We start from the raw sequence: 25,812 nt of genomic DNA on the forward strand, positions 1-25,812 counted from the left end.
AGGGAGCTGTTCATGGATCTCCCAGAGATTTTACTAAAGAGCACTGGGCGGTGATGTGAGCAGAGCTCTTGAAAACATCCTGATCACTGGGGCAGCCATTTTGGAGGGTTTTCATTTTAACAGTGTTGTGGTTAAGTTTGTATGTCACCTTGGCTGGGCCATGATTCTCAGTGCTTCAGCAGTTGTATAATGTTGTGGTCACTTTCCTGTTGAAATTTGATATATGATCACCCCCATGATGGAATCTGCTGAGTGGTACCAGTGGGGGTGGGGCCTGTGGTGGCTCACCGCCCCCTCAGCCTTCATTTCTCCACCTTCCACCACCTATTTCCTTCCTGGTCACCTCACAAATGTTGTAGGCTTGTTCTGGGTCCAGCAGGTGCCTTCTTGTCTGATCTCTGGTTCTTGGGACTTGAGCTAACAGCTTACCTGTCCATCTTGGGGTTTGACGATCTTCACAGCCTGCGAGCAAAAGTCCTGCTCCCCGACCTGCCTATCTTGGGTTGCCAGCCCCTGGCAGCTAAGTGACTTAGGAGAAACCGTGCGGTCTTGCCTGCCAACCTTGGGGGTTCCTTGACTGTCACAACCTGTGACCGGGATCCCTGCTCTCCAAACTGCTCATCTTGGGTTCACCAGCTTCTGCAGCTCCATGAATTGGGAAGGGACTCTATCCTGATCCAAGGACTTCGGATGTTCCAACTCCTACAATTGAGTGAGCTGTGTTGTTAATATAAATCTCTGTCAATGCATTTATACTTGTTACTGGTGTTGCTTCTCTAGAGAACGGAGCCTAAGACAGTAAGTCTTTACAGTGCGTTTATTGTGGGTGAAGCACTGATCTGGGCTTTGAGCAGGGGTGGGAGCTTAGAAAAAGAGTAATATTTGGTCTTTAGGAGCCCATATTTTAGTGGGCAAGACAGAAATGACCATGACAAACACTGAAATGGAGGCCTCATTGCACTTCAGGAGCGTGGGGGTGGTAAACTGCCCTTTCTTCTGACCTCTCTTTTTTTCTCATCAGTGGATAAGGGTGGGAAACAGTTGATAGACCTGGTTGGCTAAGTTGAGGCTGAGGTGGCTGAAGGGACCTGTCATCTCTCTGTTCTTTTTGCCATTAAGCCCATTCAGAAGATAATGTTGCAATCTCAGAACGTTGTGATTTTTTTCAGTTTTAAAATAATTGTGTGTTCTTTTTTTCTATTAAAAATATATGTTATTTAAACTACAACATGGATAAACTTTGAAAACATCATACTGAGTGTCTTAGGCTGGGTTATCTAGAGAAACAAAACCAGCGAAGCATATATATATATATATGTATATATATATATATATACACACACAGACGTGTATATATGTACCTATATATGTATACGTGTATAGATATATAAAAATATATGCATGTGTATAGGTATACATACATACACACACCATGTGTCTGTCATTTTGTCATCCTGTGGGGCCTCACGTGTTGCTGTGATGCTGGAAGCTATGCCACCGGTATTCAGATACCAGCAGGGTCACCCATGAAGGACAGGTTTCAGCCGAGCTTCCAGACTTAGACAGGCTAGGAAGAAGGACCCAGCAGTCTACTTCTGAAAAGCATTATCTAGTGAAAATTTTATGAATAGCAGCGGAACATTGTCTGATACAGTGCTGGAAGATGAGCCCCCCAGCTTGGAAGGCACTCAAAAGATGACTGGGGAAGAGCTTCCCCCTCAAAGTAGAGTCGACCTTAATGACGTGGGTGGAGTAAAGCTTTCGGGACCTTCATTTGCTGATGTGGCGCGACTCAAAATGAGAAGAAACAGCTGCAAACATCCATTAATAATCAGAACCTGCAATGTATGAACTATGAATCTAGGAAAATTGGAATCATCAAAAATGAAATGGAACGCATAAACATCGATATCCTAGGCATTAAAAAAACAAACCCAGTGGCGTTGAGTCGATTTCAACTCATAGCGACCCTATAGGACAGAGTAGAACTGCCCCATAGAGTTTCCAAGGAGCGCCTGGCAGATTTGAACTGCCGACCCTTTGGTTAGCAGCTGTAGCACTTAACCACTACACCAACAGGGTTTCCAATTAGTGAGTTGAAATGGTCTAGTGATTGGCCTTTTTGAATCAGACAATCATATAGTCTACTATGCTGGGAATGACAACTTGTAGAGGAATGGTGTTGTATTCATCGTCAAAAGGAATATTTGAAGATCTATCCTGAAGTACAACGCTCTCAGTGATAGGATAATATCCATATGCCTGCAAGGAAGACCAGTTAATAACGACTATTATTCAAGTTTATGCACCAACCACTAAGGCCAAAGATGAAAAAATAGAAGGTATTTATCAGCTGCTGCAGTATGAAATTGATGAAACATGCAGTCAGGATGCATTGATAATTACTGGTGACTGGAACATGAAAGTTGGAAACAAAGAAAGATCGGTAGTTGGAAAATATGGCCTTGATGATAGAAAGAATGCTAGAGATCGAATGACAGAATTTTGCAAGACCAAAGACTTCTTCACTCAAATACCTTCTTTCATCAACATAAACAGCGACTATACACATGGACCTCACCAAATGGAACACACAGGAATCAAATTGACTACATCTGTGGAAAGAGACAATGGAAAAGCTCAATATCATCAGTCAGAACAAGGCCAGGTGCCTACTGTGGAACAGACCATCAATTACCCATATGCAAGTTCAAGCTGAAACTGAAGAAAATCAGAGCAAGTCCACAAGAGCCAAAATATGACCTTGAGTATATCCCACCTGAATTTAGAGACCATCTCCAAAGAATAGATTTGACACATTGAACACTAGTGACCGGAGACCAGAAGAGTTGTGCAAGGCCATCATCCATGAAGAAAGCAAGAGGTCATTGAAAAGACAGGAAAGAAAGACCAAGGTGATGTCAGAGGAGACTCTGAAACTTGCTCTTGAACGTTGAGTAGCTAAAGCAAAAGGAAGAATTGATGAAGTAAAAGAACTGAACAGAAGATTTCAAAGGGTCGCTCAAGAAGACAAAGCATTATAATGACATGTGCAAAGAGCTGGAGATAGAAAACCAAAAGGGAAGAACACACTTGATGTTTCCCAAGCTGAAAGAACTGAAGAAAAAATTCAAGCCTTGAGTTGCAATAGTGATGGATTCTATGGGGAAAATAATAAACGACGCAGAAAGCATCAAAAGAAGATGGAAGGAACACACAGAGTCATTATACCAAAAAGAATTAGTTGATGTTCAACCATTTTTAGAGGTAGCATATGACCAGGAACTGATGGTACTGAAATAAGAAGTCCAAGCTGCTCTGAAGGCACTGGCGAAAAAACAAGGCTCCAGGAATTGATGGAATATCAATTGAGATGCTTGAACAAACGCATGCAGCACCAGGGGTGCTCACTTGTCTATGCCAAGAAATATGGAAGACAGCTTCTTGGCCAACTGACTGGAAGAGATCCATATTTATGCCTATTCCCAAGAAAGGTGATCCAACCAAATGTGGAAATTATAGAACAATATCATTAATATCACACGCAAGCAAAATTTTCCTGAAGATCATTCAAAAGCGGCTACAGCAGTATATTGACAGGGAGCTGCCAGAAATCCACGCTGGATTCAGAAGAGGATGTGGAACCAGGGATATCATTACTGATGTCAGATGGATCCTGGCTGAAAGCAGAGAATACCAGAAGGATGTTTACCTTTGTTTTATTGATTATGCAAAGGCATTCGACTGTGTGGATCATAACAAATTATGGATAACATTAGGAAGAATGGGAATTCCAGAACACTTAATTGTGCTCATGAGGAACTTTTATATAGATGAAGAGGCAGTTGTTCAGACAGAACAAGGAGTTGCTTATTGGTTTAAAGTCAGGAAAGGTGTATGTCAGGGTTATATCCTTTCACCATACCTATTCGATGGCACTAGTTTTTTTTTTTTATTCAGTCTGTATGCTGAGCAAATAATCCGAGAAGCTGGACTATAGGAAGAAGGCCCTGGCATCAAGATGGGAGGAAGACTCATTAACAAACTGTGTTATGTAGCTGATAACAGCCTTGCTCACTGAAAGTGAAAAGGACTTGGAACACTTACTAATGAAGATCAAAGACGGCAGCCTTCAGTATGAATTGCACATCAACATAAAACAAAAACCCTCACAACCGGACCAATGAGCAACATCATAATAAATGGAGAAAAGATTGAAGTTGTCAAGGATTTCATTTTACTTGGCTCCACAATCAACAGCCATGGAAGAGCTGGTTTTCCTGCTCAGGGATTTTGTAGGTTAGGATTCAGACAGGGCCCACCAGGGAGAGCTCGTCTCTGCTCCACAATGCCTGGATCTTCAGCTGGAGACTCGAGGCTGTGTGTGGAAACCATGTCTGCTCAGTCATCCACACGCCTGGTAGTTGGTGCGGGCTGTGAGCTGGAGGCCTCAGTTTCTGTCCTCGCAGGCCTCTTATGTGGTCTGTCTGTGTGGACTAGTTGGGGCTTCCTCACAGGATAGTGGCTGGGTCCCAAGGGTCAGTGTCCTGAGAGACCTCGCCTCAGCAGTCACGCACAGTGACTTTTGTCACAGTCGTGGTCCCGCCCAGACTCAAGGTGGAAGAGGGTCAACTTCCCACTGTCAGAGTAGCACATAAGGCGGCAGAGATTAACGTCTGCCACACACTGTGTGCTCACATGTTTAAGTTGATTGCAATGTGTTCACAGTTTTTGTAATTCAAAAGGACACTTGATCTATGCCTCATTTAAAAAAAAAAAAACCTTAGAAAATTTGAGGATAAAGAGGGTCGTCTCTTAAGTATTGAAAGAGTGAGGTGGAGAGAACGTGTGTCATGGAGGTGGCCAATTGAGCGGACAGGCTGTGCTTCAGACAGACCAGGCTTGGGCTCCAGCCTCCCGCTTACAGCTGAGCCTGGGCAGCAGGGTCTTTGATCTCTGTGATTCCTCCACCGGCAAAGGGGCTCTTTTGGTCTCACAGGGCTGTTGGAGGGGTTAAGTGAGATGTATGATGCTCGGCTCAGTGTGTGGACCATGAGAGGCAACTCCACAACCTTAATAGCTTTGATGGTGGTAGTCAACCACAGAAGCAGCTAGTGTGAAGAGGCAGAAGTTGCCTCACGTGGAGTGGCCTGAGCAGGATCTGGAAATGCCACCAGACTTTTAGCAAATACTGCTGTTTAACACTTTGCGTGTTGATATAGTGCACATTGCACAATATGTAGGAGAGCTTTTTCATCTGGGAATTTCAGATTGACTGACAGTTACATTTTGAGGAAATGTGTTTCCTTATTTGGCTCATACAGGGAGTCCTAACATATCAGCTTAGAGTACAAGTTACTTTCCTGTTGTATTTATTTTAAACATAATTGTCTGGACAACTCACCCCTCCCAGACATAGCGGTAGTCAGCTTATATAAACATCAGCTTCTGCAGGTAATATCGCTGAGGAATGAATTATGTCTGCGATGTGACCTTACTCTGGTTATTCTGTGTGAAATATGCTTTCTTCTATCCCTGTCATGATTTTACAATTTCAGTTTGAGTCCAAAGTATGCATTAAATGAAATAAAAATGTTTTCTGTGGTCTTAATTACAGTATCTCACCACTCACCTGTCAATTTGTTGTACTGTGGTGGCTTGCATGTTGCTGTGATGCTGGAAGCTATGCCACTGGCATATCGAATACCAGCAGGGTCACCTATGGTGGACAGGTTTCAGCGGAGCTTCCAGACTAAGACAGGCTAGCAAGAAGGATCTGGCGATCTTCTGAAAAAATTGGTCAGTGAAAATCTTATGAATAGCAGCAGAATATTACCTGATGTAGTGCAGGAAGATGAGCCCCTCAGGTTGGAAGGCACTCAGGATATGACTGGGGAAGAGCTGTTGCCTCAGATGGCGCAGGACCAGGCCGTGTTTCGTTTGGTTACACGTAGGGTCCCTGTGAGTCAGAACCAACTCGTCAGCACCTAACAACAACAGCAATTACAGTTTCTTAAGTTCATGTAAATATCTCACAACCTTAGAAGGGACTTCAGCGCTATGCTTTGATACCTTTTAGTGACCTAAGAGGTAGAGCAGAGGAGCAGAGTGGGCGCCCTCCTGTGGTCCATTCGGGGCTGAAGCCTTTCAGATAACCTGACCAAGTGCGTGTGCTGTCCTGTCGGAGCAATTCATTCCAGTCTCAGCAAGGTTGAGATAATGTGGTGTTTTGTTGAAACGGATGAAACAGCTGTTGTTACTGTTTAATTTTGATGACCCTTGGTTATTCATGACTTCTGTTCTGGAAAGGTTTTATAGAAATTGAATTCATCTTCAAATACCCCCTAGTTTGTAAGTCTGAATTATTTCGTTCACATTAAACCAAAAAAAAAGGTATCTATTTTCAGCACTAAGAAGAAAACTCTGCTTTTGCTTAGAATTTTTCATCAAAACTTAGTTGTTCTAAATAGTGGAAACAATATCTGAGTTATTAAGTGTCAAGGAAAATTAGCAAAGTATTTCAAAGGGCATTCAGTGTTAATGTTTTTTCTTTCATTTATAATTATTTGTTGACTGCATTATGGGCTGTGGCCCTGGTATTTAAATTAATACCTGAAAAAGGGCAAAGAGCCTGGGGGACAGGGGCTTTGGGGGCCTGGAGGAAGACCTCATCTAGCTGGGGAGGAGATGGTGCTGGGAAGGAAGTGTCCCTGGTGGAAGGCGGGCTGAGGTGAGAACATGGATGAGCTAAGCAGAGGTGAATAGCACCCTGGCTTGGAGGCCCCGCTGACAAGTACATGCTTTAGTCTGAACGCAGTAGGAAACCTCTGACAGCCATTAGAACATGACTGGCTTGTTTTAGAAGCTAACACTGTCTGCGTATGGAACATAGATCGGAAGAAGCAGGAGTAGATGTGGGGAAAATTGGCCAGGAGGTTATGAGGTGAGTTGTGGTGACTTGTGGCTTGGAGGTTACTCGATGTTGGCTCGGATCAGGCTGGTGGCAGTAGAGCTGGCAAGGACTAGTCGCTTTAGGAGAACTTGCAGAGAGAGGAGTGACACTCGGGGCGGGGGCGGGGTTTTTGGTAAAACTGGCAAATAAATTTGTACAATTCTCTTAGGGTGGGGAGGTGGAACAAACATAAGCTTTTACTAAGTGCTAGACTTGGTGACTGGAATTCCAAAATAGGAAGCAAAGAAGGGTTAGTAGTTGGAAAATATGGCCTTGGTGATAGAAACCACACCAGAGATTGCATGATAGAATTTTGCGAGAACAACAACTTACTCATTTCAAATAACTTTTCTCAACAACATAAGGGCGACTGTACACGTGGACTTTGCCAGATGGAATACAGAGGAATCAAAACAACTACATCTGTGGAAAGAGATGATAGAGAAGCTCGATACCATCAATCAGAACAAGGCCGGGGCTGACTGCAGAACAGACCATCAATTGCTCATATGCAAGTTCAAGCTAAAACTGAAGAAAATTAGAGCAAGTCCGCGAGAGCCAAAGTATGACCTTGAGTATATCCCATTTGAATTTAGAGACCATCTCAAGAATAGATTTGACACGTTGAACACTAATGACCAAAGACCAGACAAGTTGTGGAATGACATCAAGGACATCATACATGAAGAAAACAAGAGATCATTAAAAAGACTGGAAAAAGAGAAAAGACCAAAATGGATGTCAGAAGAGACCCTGAAACTTGCTGCTGAATGTAGAGTAGCTAAAGCCAATGGAAGAAATGATGAAGGAAAAAAGCTGAACAGGAGATTTCAAAGGGCAGCTCAGGAAGACAAATTGCAGTATTATAACGACATGTACAAAAACTTGGAGTTATAAAACCAAAAGGAAGACCGCATTCAGCATTTCTCAAGTTGAAAGAGCTGAAGGGAAAATTCGAGCCTTGAGTTGGCAATATTAAACGATGTAAGAAGCATCCAAAGAAGATGGAAGGAATACACAGAGTCACTGTACCAAAAAGAATTGGTCAACATTCAAGCCATTTCAGGAAGTAGCATATGATCAAGAATGATACGAAGGACGAAGCCCAAGCTGCACTGAAGGCATTGGTGAAAAACAAGGCTCCAAGAATTGATGAAATACCAATTGAGATGTTTCAACAAATGGGTGCTGAGCTAGAAGCACTCACTCAGGTGAGTGTCTGCCAAGAAATTTGGAAGACAGCTACCTGGTTGTCATGGATTGATTTGTGTCCCCCCCAAAATATGTATCAACTTGGTTAGGCCACAATTCTCGGTATTGTGTGGTTGTCCTCCGTTTTGTGATTGCAATTTTATGTTAAAGAGGATCAGGGTAGGATTGTACCACCATCCTTACTCAGGTCACCTCCCTGATCCAGTGTAAAGGGAGTTTCCCTGGGATGTGGCCTGCACCACCTTTTATCTCTCAAGATGAAAGGGAAGCAAGCAGAGAGCTGGGGATCTCATACCACCAAGAAAGCAGTGCTGGGAGCTGAGTGAGTCCTTTGGACCTGGGTTCCCTGTGCCTGAGGAGCTCCTCAACCAGGGGAAGATTGAGGACAAAGACCTTCCTCCAGAAATGACAGAGAGAGAAAGCCTTCCCCTGGAGCCAATGCCTTCAGTTTGGACTTGTAGCCTACTTTGCTGTGAGGAAATAAATTTCCCTTTGTTAAAGCCATGCACTGGTGGTATTTCTAGTATAACAGCACTAGATGACTAAAACACTGCTCAACCGACTGAAAGAGATCCGTGTTGTGTCCATTCCAAATAAAGGTGATCCGAAAGAATGTGGAAATTATCGAGCAATATCATTAATATCACATGCAAGTAAAATTTTGCTGAAGATCAAAAGCGATTGCAGCAGTACATTGACAGGGAACTGCCAGAAGTTCAAGCTGGATTCAGAAGAGGACATAGATGCCTTTGCTGATGTCAGATGGTTCTTGGCTAAAAGCAGAGAATACCAGAAAGATGTTTACCTGTGCTTAAAGGCATTTAACTGTGTGGATCATAACAAATTATAGATAACATAGCAAAGATTGAAAATTCCAGAACACTTAATTGTGATCATGAGAAACCTGTACATAGATCATGAGGCAGTCATTTGAACAGAACAAGGGGATATTGTGTGGCTTAAAGTCAGGGAAGGTGTGAGAGTTGTAGCCTTTCACCATACTTATTAATCTGTGTGCTGAGCAAATAATCCGAGAAGCTGGCTTATATGAAGAAGAAAGGGGCATCAGGATTGGAGGAAGACTCATTAACAACCTGTGATATGCAGATAACACAACCTTGCTTTCTGAAAGCCAAGAGGACTTGAAGTACTTACTAATGAAGATCAAAGACCACAGCCTTCAGTATGGATTACACCTCAACATAAAGAAAACAAAAATCCTCACAATTGGACCAATAAGCAACATCACAATAAATGGAGAAAAGATTGAAGTTATCAAGGATATCATTTTACTTGAATTCACAATCAACACCCATGGAAGCAGCAGTCAGGAAATCAGAAGATGTATTGCATTGGACAAATCTGCTCCAAAAGACCTCTTTAAGTGTTAAAAAGCAAAAATGTCATTTTGAGGACTAAAGTGCACCTGACCGAAGCCATGGTGTTTTCAGTTGCGCCGTACGCAAGCAAAAGCTGGACAATGAATAAGGAAGACAGGAGAAGAATTGTTACCGGAATAAGGTTCTTGCCTTTAACTGGTCAAGAATGACACGTAGTTTTCCACATGGGCAAAGCTTTATTGAAGAGGCTTGCAAGCGGAGATGAGGAAGGCCTAGAGCAAGCTTACCCTTATCTCACAGAACAAAAGACAGGCCCAAGTTTTTAAAAGTTCTTGGGTGGGAAAAGATTCATGTTTATTCATAGGCACAGGCGGGGATATGTTAACTAAGGTGTGCCCGCAGCAGCTTTCCGAGATGGCTTCTGTCCTGGAGGCCTCTGGGATTTGTAGCAGGACTTATTATGGGGTGTCATGCCTGCGCAGTCTCTTGCTCCTTGGGTTCAATTCCCCGGCTAGGGCTGTAGCCCCCCACTGCCCCTGGTGGAAGGTCACACAGCAGTCACAGGTGGATATTCTGCACATGTCCCTAGGCCTGGTTTTCTCCAGCTGCTTCTGAAAGGCAACTTCAAAGAAGTTTGTGGGCTATTTTTAGATACCCTGCCCCACTGTTCCGTGGAATGGCTTTGTTTCTGCGCCCTGGCCCATTTCTTGTTACTTTGTTTGCAGATTATGGGGGCCCTCTGTTCCTTGTCTTACTAAGTCACTAGGTTCTACTCTCAGCCCCCTATTACCTCCCTCATGATATTGTCTATTTCTCTTTTACTTGTTTCTTCTGTAACCACACCAGTCTCATCACTGTTTTTCAAACAGGCACCCTCTAATCTCAGGGCCTTTGCTCCCTGTCTTAGAATCAGCATCTTTGAATTATACTGTTGGTGAAGAATATTGACTATACCATGAACTGCCAGAAGAATGAACAAATCTGTCTTGGAAGAAGTACAGCCAAAATGTTCCTTAGAAGCGAGGATGGCGAGACCTGTCTCATGTACTTTGGACATGTTATGAGGAGGGAGAAGTTCCTGGAGAATGACATCATGCTTGGTAAAGCAGAGGGTCAGCAAGAGAGAGAGGAAGAGACTCAACAAGTTGGATTGACACAGTGACTTCAGGGATGGGCTCAAGCATAGTAATGATTGTGAGGATGGCGCAGGACTGGGCAGTGTTTCATTCTGTTGTACGTAGGGTCACTATGAGTTGGAACTGACTGGAGGGTACCTAACAACAACAACAGACTTCCTTCTCAAGTTATAAAATGTGTACAACCTTCTCCCCAGAAATCTCACGAATCAGCATTTAACCCATGGAAAGAATTCAAAGGTAGAGGAAAGAACCATATGTGAGAGCATATTCTTTACATCATGTGCGACAGAGAGGTTTCGAATCCTCGTTACTGTATTAACAGAGAGGTTTCGAATCCTCATTACTGTATTAACAGAGAGGTTTCGAATCCTCGTTACTGTATTAACAAAGGTTTCGAATCCTCGTTACTGTATTAACAGGTTTCGAATCCTCGTTACTATATTTTATTGGTTAATTTCTTTAATATTGGAACAGTGGTTTAACAATTTTGAAATACTAACTCTTCTCAAAACATTTTCTTTAGGGTAGATCGGGATGGAAAATGCTATACTGGAGTCCTCTGTGGTTTGGGGTGGAACCCAACTACAGGGACCCCTATCCTGCCAGAGCACGACATTGAGCTGGCATTCGATGTTCAGTTCAGCGTGGAGGATATCATGGAGGTAACATTGGTGTACTCTTTACAGGGCACCAGTTCTCTCTCTCTTCCTCGGTTTGTCTACACGACCATTTAACAGTGAGTGCAATGTCTGACATTGTAATTTAGAGTCTGAGCCTTGGTCTCAGGAGGAGGGAAGACAATTAGGATCACCCCGAAGTTGATTTCTGTGAGGTAGGGGTCAGACATATTTCTACTCTCCAACTTTTTCACCATTTCTGACGCCAGGTGCTCTCCCCTCCCCCACAGTACTCTCTACTTCCCTCCTGGGTTTGCAGTGGCCACACAGAACTCACAGACCGTACTCACAGTTATGTGATCTATTAGGGAAGTAACAGGCTACAACTCAGGTTCAGGATCAACTTGGTATTAACAGGATACAACTCAGGAGAACAGGGTGCAGTTCATCAAGCAGGACAACATCCAACCAGGGTGGCTCTCAGCTCCTTCTCAGCCATGCCTGCAGGCAGACCCTTCTCTCTTAGGGTGCCAATCGATGGCCCTTCTCTTGGCTGTGCTGCCCCCCTGTGGGCCTTCTTCAGGCCTCTGCCCCACTCAGGCCAGTGTTACAGCTCTTTAGCTCCTTTGACAAGTACCTGGGGGCATACCACTCAGTCAACAAGCCTCCTGCCTGAAGGCACTCACTTGGCGCTCTCGGACTCCCTGGCCTGGGAAGCACTGCTGCAGCCGTCTGCCAGTCTCGTGGTTCTCACTGCTCCTACTGCTGCTGCTGGGCTCTGCTGTGGTTGCCACTGTTTCTTGCCATCTTCGGTGTTACAGCTCTCTCTCCCCTGGGTTTAGGAGGTACTCAGCTCGGGGACCTTATATTCAATTTCAAGGTATTGCCCTCCCAGCCAGACCATGAACTGACCAATTCCCTGGATAGACTGCAATCACTCAATTTGCATAGCAGTCAGCCAGCTCCCTGAAGATCACTTATTCCTATTGAGTGGTTTTATGCATCCTGTTTGCATAGTATAATGACCAATTCCTTGCAAGATTGTGGCCCCACCAATCATTTTTGGCAGTTAGAAACCCACGTGCAGAAAGGTCATATGGCAGTGAAACCCATTGCACTGCAGGCAGGTGTGGTGTTCCTGATAGAGACTTACCGCTCCAGCGCTGGAGTGCTTGCTTCTTTGTGCTTTCTGCTGCCAGTACACAGATCCACCATGTCTTGCCTGTTTTACTTCTCTTTTCTGGGAGAAGTATCTTTCTGGTAGAGGTGGCACTGTCTGAATTTTGTATTTGATATCTCCTGGCACAGTAGGTTTTTCTGGGCAATTAAATTGAATACTAGAGCCACAGGACTGCTGTGGGTCTGTATCCAAGACTCATTCCATTCTCGTTTTGGCATAATCAAAACTGGACATCTTTGCTGGTTAATATCAGAAACAAGGACACAAGTCCTGCCCCGCCTTCATCCTTTCCACAGGTACTGTGGGCTTGCTGGCCAGTGGCTAGGTGCAGACTTGGTCTAGAGCAGTGCTACCCAGAGCCCTGTCTGTGAACGATGCCAGTGACGGTCTGGGCTGTGGTAAATGCAGGTGCTACAGTTAAGTGTTTAGAAGTTTGTATAGCAGTATGACAAAGTAATTTTGCATCTAATAATGAAAAATTTGGGCTTGTGTTTTGTACGCTTTTCTTTGTATATTTCATTATTCTTATAATTAATTTTTACTGCATTTTACAAAATGAAAACAAAGCTTGTCCTGCACCACAGATAGTTTGAGAAGTACCACTCTAGAGTACATGAACTTGTTTCTCAGAAGTTCCTTTAAGTAGGAGAGGTTGACATAACCGCCTTAAAGGGATGGGGAGAAAATGAAGCTGAGGCCAGACATTTTGAGCTTGTCCTTATTCCCAGATGGCACTGCTGTGAAATGTTTTCTGCATTTTGATTTGTTAAATATTAACTGCCCTTTTCACATAAAGGGACTTGTTGTTAGGGGCCATTGATTTCGTTCTCACTCATAGCGACCCAGTGTACAACAGATCGAAACACTGCCTGGTCCTCCGCCATCCTCACAGTCATTGCTATGTCTCATCCCATTGTTGCATCCACTGTGTCAATCCATCTTGTTGAGGGTCTTCCTCTTTTTCATTGACCCTCTACTTACCAAGCATGATGTCCTTCTCCAAGGAGTGGTCCCTCTTGGTAACATGTCCAAAGTATGTGAGACATCATCTGACCATCCTCGCTTCAGTGGAGCGTTCTGGCTGTACTTCTTCCAAGACGGATTTGTTCTTTTCGCAGTCCAGGGTATACTCAATGTTCTTTTCCAACACCTTAATGCAAAGGTGTCAATTCTTACTTGGTCTTCCTTATTCATTGTCCAGCTTTTCGCATGCATATGAGGCAATTGAGAACACTATGCCTTGGGTCAGGCATACCTTAGTCTTCTTTGCTTTTTAACTTTAAAGAGGTTTTTTGCAGCAGATTTGCCTAACACAACGCATCCTTTGATTTCTTGACTGCTGCTTCCATGGGTGTTGATTGTGGATCCAAGTAAAACGAAATCCTTGACAACTTCAGTCTTTTCTCTATCGTGATGTTGCTTATTGGTCCAGTTGTGAGGATTTTTGTTTTCTTTATGTTGAGGTGTAATCCATACTGAAGGCTGTGGTCTATGATCTTCATCAGTAAGTCCTCTTCACTTTCAGCAAGCAAGGTTGTGTCATCTGCATATCATAGGTTGTTAATGAGTCTTCCTCCAATCCTGATGCCCCATTCTTCATATAATCCAGCTTCCCGGATTATTCGCTCAGCATACAGACTGAATAAGTATGGTGAAAGGATACAACCCTGATGCACACCTTTCCTGACTTTAAGCCATGCAGTATCCCCTTGTTCTGTTTGAATGACTGCCTCTTGGTCTATGTGTAGGTTCCTCATGAGCACAATTAAGTGTTCTGAAATTCCTGTTACTCGCAATGTTATCCATAATTTGTTATGACCCAGTCAAATGCCTTTGCATAGTCAATAAAACACAGATAAACATTTTTCTGGTATTCTCTGCTTTCAGCCAGGATCCATCTGACATGGGCAGTGATATCCCTGGTTCTACATCCTCTTCTGCATCCAGCTTGAATTTCTGGCATTTCCCTTTCCATGTACCGCTGCAACCACTTTTGAATTATTTTCAGGAAAATTTTACTTGCATGTGATATTAATGATATTTCTCGATAATCTCCGCATTCTATTGGATCACCTTTCTTTGGAATAGACATAAATATGAATTTCTTCCAGTCAGTTGTTCAAGTAGCTGTCTTCCAAATGTCTTTCACAGACAAGCGAGCACCTCTGGTGCTGCATTCGTTTGTTGAAATATCTCAACTGATATTCCGTCAATTCCCAGAGGCTTGTTTTTCACCAGTGCCTTCAGTGCAGCTTGGACTTTTTCCTTCAGTACCATCAGTTCCTGATCATATGCTACCTCCTGAAATGGTTGCACGTTGACCAATTCTTTTTGGTACAGTGACTCTGTGTGTTCTTCCATCTTTTGATGCTTCCTGCATTGTTTAATATTGCAGCTCAAGGCTTGAATTTTTTCTTCAGTTCTTTCAGCTTGAGAATTGCCGTGCGTGTTCTTCCCTTTTGGTTTTCTATCTCTAGATCTTTGCACGAATCATCATAATACTTTGTCTTCTCGAGCTGCGCTTTGAAGTCTTCTGTTTAGCTCTTTTACTTCATCATTTTTTTCCTTTTGCCTTAGGTGCTTGACGTTCAAGAGCAAGTTTCCACGTCTCTTCTGACATCTATTTAGATCTTTTCTTTCTCTCCTGTCTTTTTAATGACCTCTTATTTTTTTCATGTATGACGTGCTTGATGTCATTCCACAACTCCTCTGGTCTTCTGTCATTAGTGTTTAACACATCAAATCTATTATTGAGATGATCTCTAAATTCAGGTGGGATATGCTCAACGTCATACTTTGGCTCTCGTGGACTTGTTCTAATTTTCTTCAGTTTCAACTTGAACTTGCATATGAGTAATTGATGGTCTGATATGCAGTCAGCCCCTGGCTTTGTTCTGACTGATGATATTGAACTTTTCTATTTTCTCTTTCCACAGTTGTAGTCAGTTTGATTCCTGTGTATTCCACGTGGCGAGGTCCCCATGTATAGTCTCCGTTTACGGTGTTGAAAAAAAGGTATTTGCCATGAAGAATTTATATCAGACAAAATTCAAGCAATTGATCTCTGGCATCATTTGTATCACTAAGGCCGTATTTTCCAACTACCAATCCTTCTTTCTTTCCGACTTCCATATTCCAATCACCAGTAATTATCAATGCAATTTGATTGCATGTTCAATCAATTTCAGACTGCAGAAGCTGGTAAAAATCTTCAATTTCTTCATCTTTGGCCTTTAGTGGTTGGTGTGTAAATTTGAATTAACTCGTCTTCCTTGTAGGGGTATGGATATTATTCTATCACTGACAGCATTATACTTCAGGATAGATCTTGAAATTTTTTTTCAATGATGAATGCAACACTATTCCTTTTCAAGTTGTCATTCCTGACATAGTAGACCATACGATTGTCTGATTCAGAATGGCCGGTACCAGTCCATTTCAGCTCACCAATGCCTAGGATGCTGATGTTTATATATTCCATTTCATTTTTGACGATTTCCAGTTTTCCTAGATTCATAATACGTACATTCCAGATTCCGATTATTAAGGGATGTTTGCAGCTGTTTCTTCTCATTTTGAGTCGTGCCACATCAGCAAATGAAGGTCCCAAATACTCAAGTCCATCTATGTCATTATGGTCAACTCTGCTTTGAGGAGGCAGCTGTTCCCCAGTCAACCTTTTAGTGCCCTCCAGCCTGAGAGGCTCATCTTCCGGCACTATATTGAGTAATTTTTCTGCTGGTATTCATAAAGTTTTTACTGGCTAATCTCTTTCAGACACAGACCACCAGGTTCTCCTTCCTAGTCTGTCTTGTTCTGGAAGCTGAGCTGAACCCCATCAGCAATGAACATTAGAATGGCCCAAATCCAGAAAAAATGACACTTAAGAACACTGGCGAGAACACAGAGCAAAAGGAACCTTTGTTCATTGCTGATGGGAGTGCAAAATGGCGCCACCGTTTTGGGAGACGATTTGGCAGTTTCATACAGAGTGTAACATGCACCTTCCATATGATACAGGATCCAAACCCTAGGTATCTGTGCAAGTGATTTGAAAGTCTGCATTCAAATAAAACCTGTATGTGGGTGTTAATAGCAGCTTTATTAATAATTGTTAAAGACTGGAAGCAACCAAGATGTTATTCACCAGGGGAGTGGGTAAACGGGTTTATCAGGACTGTGGAATAGTATTCAGCAGTTAAAAGAATGAGTGGTCAACTCATGAGATAACATGGATGAATCTTAAGTACATTTTACTAAGTGAAAAAATCTAGGTACAAGAGCTGCGTGTTGTAGGATTCTATTCATATGACATTTTTGAAAAGGCAACACTGTAAGGACATGAAACAGATTAGTGGTTACTAGGGGAGAAGGGAGGGTTGCCTACAAGGGGCATGCACAGGGAGACTTTTGGGGTAAAAGAGTTGCTCCGTATGCTGGGGTGGTTGATAACTGCGTCTGTGCTTTAGTCAAAACCCATGGGACTCTAATGTGTGCAGACCAATCTCTCTCTCTCTCTCTCTCTCACACACACACACACACACACACACAAACACACACACACACCACTCTGTGCTTTGGTCAGAACCCATGGGACTCTAATGCGTGAAAACTAATCTCTCTCTCTCACACACACACACACCACTCTGTGCTTTAGTCAAAGCCCATGGGACTCTAATGCGTGAAAACTAATCTCTTTCACACATACACATACCACTCTGTGCTTTAGTCAAAACCCATGGGACTCTAATGCGTGAAAACTAATCTCTCTCTCTCTCTCTCACACACACACACACACACACACCACCATGTGCTTTAGTCAAAACCCATGGGACTCTAATGCGTGAAAACTAATCTCTCTCTCTCACACACACACACCACCACGTGCTTTAGTCAAAACCCATGGGACTCTAATGCGTGAAAACTAATCTCTCTCTCTCACGCACACACACCACCACGTGCTTTAGTCAAAACCCATGGGACTCTAATGCGTGAAAACTAATCTCTTTCACACACACACACACCACTCTGTGCTTTAGTCAAAACCCATGGGACTCTAATGCGTGAAAACTAATCTCTCTCTCACACACGCACACACCACTCTGTGCTTTAGTCAAAACCCATGGGACTCTAATGCGTGAAAACTAATCTCTTTCACACACACACACACACACACACACACCACTCTGTGCTTTAGTCAAAACCCACAGGACTCTAATGTGTGAAAACTGATCTTTCTCACACACACATACATATCAATACCAATCAGGATGTCAGGGATCCTGGGATGTTAAGTATTCTGGGACAAATTAGTCTTAAGTGTATTAGAAACGTATGATATAACTGCATTGAAGGGGATGAGGAAGAAAGGAGCTGTGGAAAATGGGGATTTGACTGGAAACAGACTGAAGACAAGGAACTGCACATAAGCACTTTCTCTAGTTGGTAAAGTCGTTTCTCACAGGGGTACAAGTTAATTCTGAACTGCTTTACATGTAGACTGGGGTTGAACAAACAAGTAAAGGGATGGTGGGAGCCACGTTTTCTTACTGTCAGAGAGGGAACTTACAGATAAGGAAGAGAGGAGAGCTAGAACAAACCCTGTGGTGCTGGACTGGAGTCAGGGCATCAGTATAAACTCAGGCTCAGCTCATTATAGACACAGATGGACAGAAACAAAAGAACTACAGGTGTGTGTTAGTATATCCACAGATATTCCTAGAAGCAGTGACTCCCCGCCCCCAGTAGCAATGAGTACATCCAGTGCCCAGATCAGGTTCTCATACCGTGCTCCAGTAATAGGAACCAGGCCTCCTTGGAGAAAAAGCTGATTCTAGGACTGAGATACAGAAAATATAGAATGAGCCTGGAGCTTCTTGTAGTACCAAAAAGTAAAAGAAGTGCTCAGAAACACAAAAGGATGGGGGCGTTTTCAAAGGGCACAGGAGCCAACCTGAAAGAGACCCCAAAGGCTAAAGCTGGAACAGTTTGAGCAACAAAATAAATAATGTGGTATATTGGATTATAACCCAAAGTATAAATATCCGTGAGTCTGTAGTGATATAAATGATGGAGTACATAAATCGAGAATTCCCGATAATGTATGTAGATAATTGCCCCCTCCAGGAGGTGAAGCTTAAACCCACTCACGATGGGCTAGACTTAGTGATGCACTTCCAGATGGTAGAGCAGGGAGAGGGGCAAGAGAAACTTCACAACGAAGGAACCTGGGTGACACCACCTGAGCCAGATGTTGAAGGTGAACATCACCAGTGATGTCATGTTGATGTCACATACCCCCTGCTTAATGTGATTAGAAGGCACTTTACATCTGTGGCCTTCTTCCCCGAACCCTAGTCTGACCATGAGAAAAACAGTAGACAAATACGAACTAGAGGATGTTGTGCAGGACACCTGACCAGAACTCCTCCCAAGTGTCACTGTCTTAAAGGTAAGACGAGGGTGAGAAACAGACTAGGACCAGAGGATTGGTTGATGACAAATACCTTTCATCATGTGATACCCTGAAGTGGGTCCTGGAACAGAAAGAGGATAAGTTTATTTAATAAGACTATATACAATTTTTTTTTTTTTTTAATATACCAAAGAGGGACACCCTGGTGGTAGCATAGTGGTTAAGAGCTATAGCTGCCAGTCAAAAGGCTGGCAGTTCAAATTCTGCAGGCGCTCCTTGGAAACCCTATGGGGCAGTTCTACTCTGTCCTATAGGGTTGTTATGAGTTGGAATCAACTCAGTGGCAACGGGTTTGGTTTTGGTTTTTTGGTATACCGAAGACGGTTTTTTGGTGTTGACAAACATACCATGGTAGTAGTAGGTGAAACTGAGCAAGGGGTGTACAGGAGAACTGTCCTATCTTTGCAATTTTTCCATAACTCTTAAAAGATGTCACCTTGAGGACTAAGGTGTGCCTGACCCAAGCCATGGTGTTTTCAGTTGCCTCATATGCATGTGAAAGCTGGACAGTGAATAAGGAAGACCGAAGAAGAATTGACGCCTTTAAGTTGTGGTGTTGGGGAAGAATATTGAATATACCATGGACTGCCAAAAGAATGAACAAATTTGTCTTAGGAGAAGTACAACCAGACTGCTCCTTGGAAGCGAGGGTAGTGAAACTGTGTCTTCCATAGTTTGGACATGTTGTCAGGAGGGATCAGTCCCTGGAGAAGGATATGATGCTTGGTAAAGTACAGGGTCAGCGGAAAAGAGGAGGACCCTCGGTGAGATGGGTCGACACGGTGGCTAGAACAATGGGCTGAAGCCTAAAAACAGTTGTGAGGATGGTGCAGGACTGGGCAGCGTTTCATTCTGTTGTGCATAGGATCATTTAGAGTCGGAACCGACTTGACAGCACCTAACAACAACAACTTAAAAGTATGCAAAAATAAAGTTCATTTTAAAAACCTGTGACAGAGGCTGGTAAGAAAGCATAGCATGTACCTCTAGGGGGTGAGATATCTTCAGGCTTTCATACAAACAATACAGAGTCAAAGAAACGGATATGATTCTAGTAGATTTCAAATTGTGCAACTCCACAAGTTAAACTGTGGCAAATTGTAGAACTTTAAAAAGTGTGTTTATACTAAAAAGTCTGAACCTTTCTTGCTGATGTAAAGTTTTTTGTTACTGTTTCTTAAGTTACGATAATGGTTATTTGTGTTTTAATACCGTATTGATGATAGCCATAAGAATACTGTGGTGAAATGAGTTCCTTTATGTGGCCTTTTGCCTTGGTTCTTTGGAAAAACATCTTGACGGATTTTTCCCGGAAGCCTTGAGGAGTTACCTTTGCCTTAGTTTTCTTCCCCAGAGGGCTTGTTACTTTTGTCCTAATTGACATGTCCTGGGTAAGCTGTAAACAACTGATGATTTGACACTTTCTGTCTGATCCCGGGCTGCAGCCTGCCCTGTGATTGGTATGCACCTTGCAGGTATTGGTCAATATAATATGCAAATGAAGTTATTATAGACTGTGCAAATGAAGTTACTATAGTCTACTATACAAATGATGTGTCTGTGGCCTACCAAAAGGGGATTGGTCAGTTCACAGCCTGGTGGGAGGGCCATATCTTGAAATGTATGAGAAGTTTGTGTATATATGTAGCCAACCCCACAGAGGTTATGCAGACAGAAGCAGAAGGGAGAGAGAAGAGGCAAGGAACCTCCTAAAAAAAAGCTGTGACGTGGGTAAAGGCCTGTAAGATTTAAAGATAGCAGCAAGCCCGGAAGGGGCCCAGTGGTAGAATCAGTGGTGAGGGCGGGGATGCTGAAGGCAGAGAGGCCTGTTTTGAGGGGCCTTAGAGGGCGTGTGCACAACAGAGAGTAGGGCCTGCTTGCTTGCCCAGTGGAGAGGAGCTGAGAGCTGTCTTGTACTGGAGAAGGAGTAGCCTTCCAGTCTTTGCATGCTTCCTGATCCTGAGTGGTCGCCTGTTGACTGTGATTCCGGATTGTACCCTGTTTACTTCCTTAATAAACCACTGAATGGTAAGTATGGTCTGTGAGTTTTATGTGGCCTCTGCAATGGGTTACTGAACCCAGAAGAGGATTATTGAACTCAGAAGAGAGGTAAGTGCCGAGGGGAGGATGGCTGGTGACAGAATGTGTAAAAAGGTTGGAGAGAGGAGGTGTGTCTGACCTCTGCCTCACGGGAGTCGGCCTTAGGTGGATCTCGATTCACATTATCCCCCCGCCGAAGTTAGGCAGGTTCTGATGCTACAGCTACAGTTGTTTATCAAATACTAAGCCTGTTAATGAGTTATTTAAATAGGATGAAATTCCCACATTTTATCAGCTTATAGTAGAATCATGTGAGTATTTATGTTGCCATTTGTCTACAGATTAATATTCTCAGGGCAGCTATTAACAAGCTAGTATGTGATGGACCTAATGGATCTAAGTATCTTGGGCCAGAAAGAATCGCTCAGTTACAGGACAACGCTCGTCAGAAACTTTTAGGGTAAGTTGCGTGATGACAAGGTCATCTTTCCTTCCTACTCACCTTTTTTAGCTGTCTTCTGAATGTTTTCAGTTGTTCAGGAGGCAATGATAGGTTGGTCATCTGAAGTGGAATTCCAGTGCCTGAGGCAGCATCTTAGGGATGACAGCTTGTAGACACCAGCTTCCTGTGGCGAGCAGCCACCTTTGCCCCAGGTGCCAGCCAGGATCAAAGCAGGAAGTAGTTGACACTCTCAAATTGGGTTCATTTCAGAAAGTATGGGCAGGTGTTTCAGTTGTCTAGTGCTGCTATAACAAACACCACAAGTGGATAGCTTTAACAGACAGATTTATTCTCTCAGTTTAAAAGGCTAGAAGTCCAAATTCAGGCTGTCAGCTCCAGGGGGGATGCCTTTCTCTCTTTGTTAGCTCTGGGGGAAGGTCCTTATCATCAGTCTTCCCCTAGTTTAGGAATTTCTCAGCACAGGGACCCAGGTTCAAAGGATGTGTTCTGCTCCCAGCTCTTTTTTCTTGGTGGTAGGTGGTCCTTCTTCTGTCTGCTTGCTTCTCTCTTTTATATCTCAAAAGAAATTGACTCAAGATACAGCCTAATCCTGTAGATTGTGTCCTGCCTCATTAACATAACTGCCTCTAATTCTGCTTCATTAATATCACAGAGGTTGGGATGACAACACATAGGAAAATCACAAAAGAGCACAAAACAGAGGACAGCCACACAGTACTGGGAATCATGGCCTGGCCAAGTGGACATGGATTTTGGCGGGGGCGCAGTGCAGTCCATAATGGCAGGGCACAGGGAACCCACCTGAGTACTCCATGCTCTGGGGCTGTTAACAGTGGGATGTCTTGTATCCAAGGAGAGGGAGCAGGGTCCTGGAGCCTGGGGGCTGAGAGTCTGTGTGGAAGGAGTGCCTTACAGGGGCTGAGCCCTCTGTTGAGCCTCTCCTTAGGGAAGGAGGTCAGGGAATAGCATCCAGACCTCCCTCACCTCCGTCTCACCTCTTGCTGGGACTCCCATTGGCCAGACCCAACGAGAATCCAGAGGGCAAGGACTTCCATTGGTGCAGCCCATACAGGTGAGCCCTCAGGCCCCCAGAAATGGCAAGAAGAGTGGAGAGTGGGCGTGGAGGAGCACAGACGGTCTCCCACACACCCAGTCCTCCAGAGACAGCTCTGCCAGGCTAGTGGTGGGTACATCGTTGCCCAGAGAGCCTGCACTCTGCTGGTTGGGAAACAGGCAGCTTCTGATAACCTGCTGATGGTCTTCTCCTCCCGTGTACATTTGGGTGATGTGTAAGGCACACGAAGGGCACAGATCAAAGTCCACAGCCCAGTGCGTATTCACAAAACGAACACATCATGTGGCTAGGAGCCAGACAGGGAACAAGATGACCAGTGCCCAGGAACACCTTTGCGTTCACTCACAGCCACTGTCATTTCACCAATAATTAGGTAACTCTATCCTGACTTGTTATGCTATAGGATAGGTTGGTTTTCTTTTTTAAAACAATTCAGTGATTTTAGAGAATTTACATTTTTACAACATTTCTATTAGTCCATTTTTCCATGATTGCTCTAACCTAAAAATTTACCGTCATCCGGTCGATCCTGACTCATAATGACCCTGTAAGACAGAGTAGTACTGCCCCATAAGGTTTCCAAGGCTGTAATCTTTATGGAAGCAGACTGCCACATCTTTCTCCCGTGGGGCGGCTGGCGAGTTTGAACCACCAGCCTTTTGGTTAGCAGCCAAGCACTTAACCAGTGCACCATCTGGTCTAAAATTGCATCTTAACCTGAATTCAATTGTAATAAGTAAATACTGGTTAATTCCAGCAAAATATAGCAACTTTAATTCGGGTTTATTTCCACCTTCCTTTGTCCTGTATTTATGTTAATCGTAGCTGGGTTACAAACCGCGCTATAGTGCTAACAGTTACTACTTTATACAATCTCAATTTTTTTTAGAAATTAAGAAAACATTAAATATTTTTAAAAGTTTCTATATTGACCCACATATTTACTATTCCTGGTGCTTTTATTTTCTTCCTGTGGCTTGGAGTCACCATCTAGTATCATTGTCTTTTAGATTGAAGGACTTTAGTATTTCTTGTAAGTCAGGCTGCTAGCAGTGGGTTCTCTCAGTGCTTTTCCGTCTTTATTTCACCTTCATTTTGATGGATAGTTTTGCTGGATATAGAGTTGTTAGTTGACTGTTTTATCTTTTAGCACTTTGAATATGTCGTTCCACTGCCTTCTGGCTCCACTGCCTTTGAGGAGAAATCGACTGATAATCTTATTGAAGATCGTGGCAAGTCACTTCTCTCTTTCTGCTTCCAAGATTGCCTTTGTCATTGAACACTTTGACTATAATTTATCTAGGTGTGAATCTCTTTGTTTTTATTCTTTTTGGGATAAATTGAGATTCTTGGATCTGTACGTGGTTTTTTTTTTTAAATCAAGTGTTAGAAGTCTTCAGCCACCTTTTCTTCAGGTATTTTTTTTGGCCCTTGCTTGCATGTTTCTCCTTCAGGGACTCCTATTGCACGTACATTGGTGCACTGAGGCTGTCCCACTGGTCTCCGAGGCGCTGGCCGTTTTTTTCCAGTGTTGTCTCTCTCTTCTTCAGGTTGATCGATTTCTGTTCACATGTCTCCAGGTTTACTGATTTGTTATTCCGTCATCTCAGATCTGCAGTTGGTGATTTGTCTGGAATTTTCCATTTCAGTCACTGTACTTTTTAACTCTAGAATTTCCATTTGGCTCTTCTATATGGTTTTCCATTTTTATTGATGTTATCTGGGTAACTGGCCTTTTTTTCTTCCTTTGAACATATTTAGAGTAGCTGCTTTGAAGCCTTCTCACCCATTTCTTTATTTCAGCTGCTTTTGCCTTTTGAGTATGGGTCACACAGTTCTGTTTCTTTTGTATGTTTCATAGTTTTTGTTGAAGATTGGATGTTCTAGATAATATTGTGTAACAATTTAGGATTTTGATTTTTTTCCTCCCCCTGAAGGTGGTTGTTGCTATTTTGGCCAGTTTCATTTTGTTTCACTATAGTAACTCACCTGGATTTGATCTGCAGAATCTATGTTCCCATGGTGTGAGACTGCTGGTGCCTGGATTTTTTTTTAATTCTCATATTTGTTTTTAGCCTGGCTTCTGGGTTGTCTCTGTGTCTGCGTTGCTTAGTGCTCAGCTGGTGGTTGGAAGTTGTGCTGAAATATCTAAGCCGTTGTGCTCCCACCCTGTGCCAGCAGCCTGTGTGTTGGCCGGGAGTGCATTCAAAGCTCAGGCCATTTCTAACTTTTCCCTGGCTTTTACTGTTTGCCAGGCCTTCCCAGGTCTTCCTTGTACGTGTGTGTGTGTGCGTGTGTATGTGTGCATGCAGCCTCCCAGCCAGCCAGGCCTGTAGGAGAGCCGGTCTCATTTTTTGTGGCACTCCCATTTCTAAGATCTCCCTCTTGAATTTCTGGGTAGTCTGTCATCTGCCACTTGCCCCAAGTAGGACCGCTGTTAGAGCTTTGGCCTTTCCCCGTCTATTTCCTACTGAGTTTGCCATTTTTCCGACATTGCTGCTAGGCGGGGGTTTCATCCTCTGCTCCCTTTGGCAGTGAAGATGCTGGTGTCCGTGGCCGGCCCTACCTTTGGACCACGGTGCTGGACTGAGCTGGCGGGTGGGCAGGTGGGAGCAGCCCAGGCAAGAGCACCATAGACCTCCACTGCTCTTGCCTGAAGTTCAGCAGTGTCTCATGAATAAATGCTTCTGAACTTGTTGTCTGTCTTTGGTTGATTTCCAGAGCCTTGAAATGGTTGCTTTTTTGACAAGTCTATCTAGTTTTTTTAGGTATTTTTTTGGAGTGGGGGGGAACATTTTCAGATCTCTTCACACACTCATCGTTTGAACACTGTTGTCTGTCTACCCTGTGAAGCTGGTGATATTTCTGATGAAGAATTTAAAATGATCTGTCTTGTCTCACAAGACTTGAGTCAGAAATGCAGCAAACTGGTGACAGGGCAGCATAAGTGCTGGTCGTGTAGATTGGCTTCACCCTGTTTCCCCCATATTGAATGTGCTTTGGTTTAAAGTATTCTCTGATCTTCACTATATAAAATTTGACCTTTTAAAAATTTATGTAGTAGTAATTCTAAGAAAAAATAAGATTAAATTTATTAACGTGCAACTAAGATAATTTTCTTTGTTAAATTTTAGCTTGTTCTGTCAGTTGAAGCCAAGAGAGAGAATTGTCCCTAAGTGGCATGAAAAGCCGTATGAATGGAATCAGGTGAGTGAGAAGCATGCGGCCACACCAGGGGCAGACACACGGGGTCAGGACATGAGTCAGCTGGGGATGTGGAGAGTAGGGGCCTCAAGGCCAAGTGGGGTGCTCTGGTGGA

At 43.4% G+C, this 25,812-nt stretch overlaps 1 protein-coding gene across 2 annotated transcripts in view; it reads left to right on the plus strand.

Annotated features, from left to right (window-relative positions):
• Nucleotides 1-25,812, plus strand: part of TDRD9 (tudor domain containing 9) — a 147,788-nt gene that overhangs the window by 120,589 nt on the left and 1,387 nt on the right. For both annotated transcript variants that reach the window (XM_049897976.1, XM_049897977.1), the window contains 3 exons: nt 11,167-11,305; nt 21,297-21,415; nt 25,628-25,700. In XM_049897976.1, coding sequence (XP_049753933.1) covers nt 11,167-11,305; nt 21,297-21,415; nt 25,628-25,700 — 331 coding nt within the window. The remainder of the gene's footprint in view (nt 1-11,166; nt 11,306-21,296; nt 21,416-25,627; nt 25,701-25,812) is intronic.

The sequence above is a fragment of the Elephas maximus genome, chromosome 10 (assembly GCF_024166365.1).
Source record: "Elephas maximus indicus isolate mEleMax1 chromosome 10, mEleMax1 primary haplotype, whole genome shotgun sequence".
Taxonomy (NCBI): domain Eukaryota; kingdom Metazoa; phylum Chordata; class Mammalia; order Proboscidea; family Elephantidae; genus Elephas; species Elephas maximus.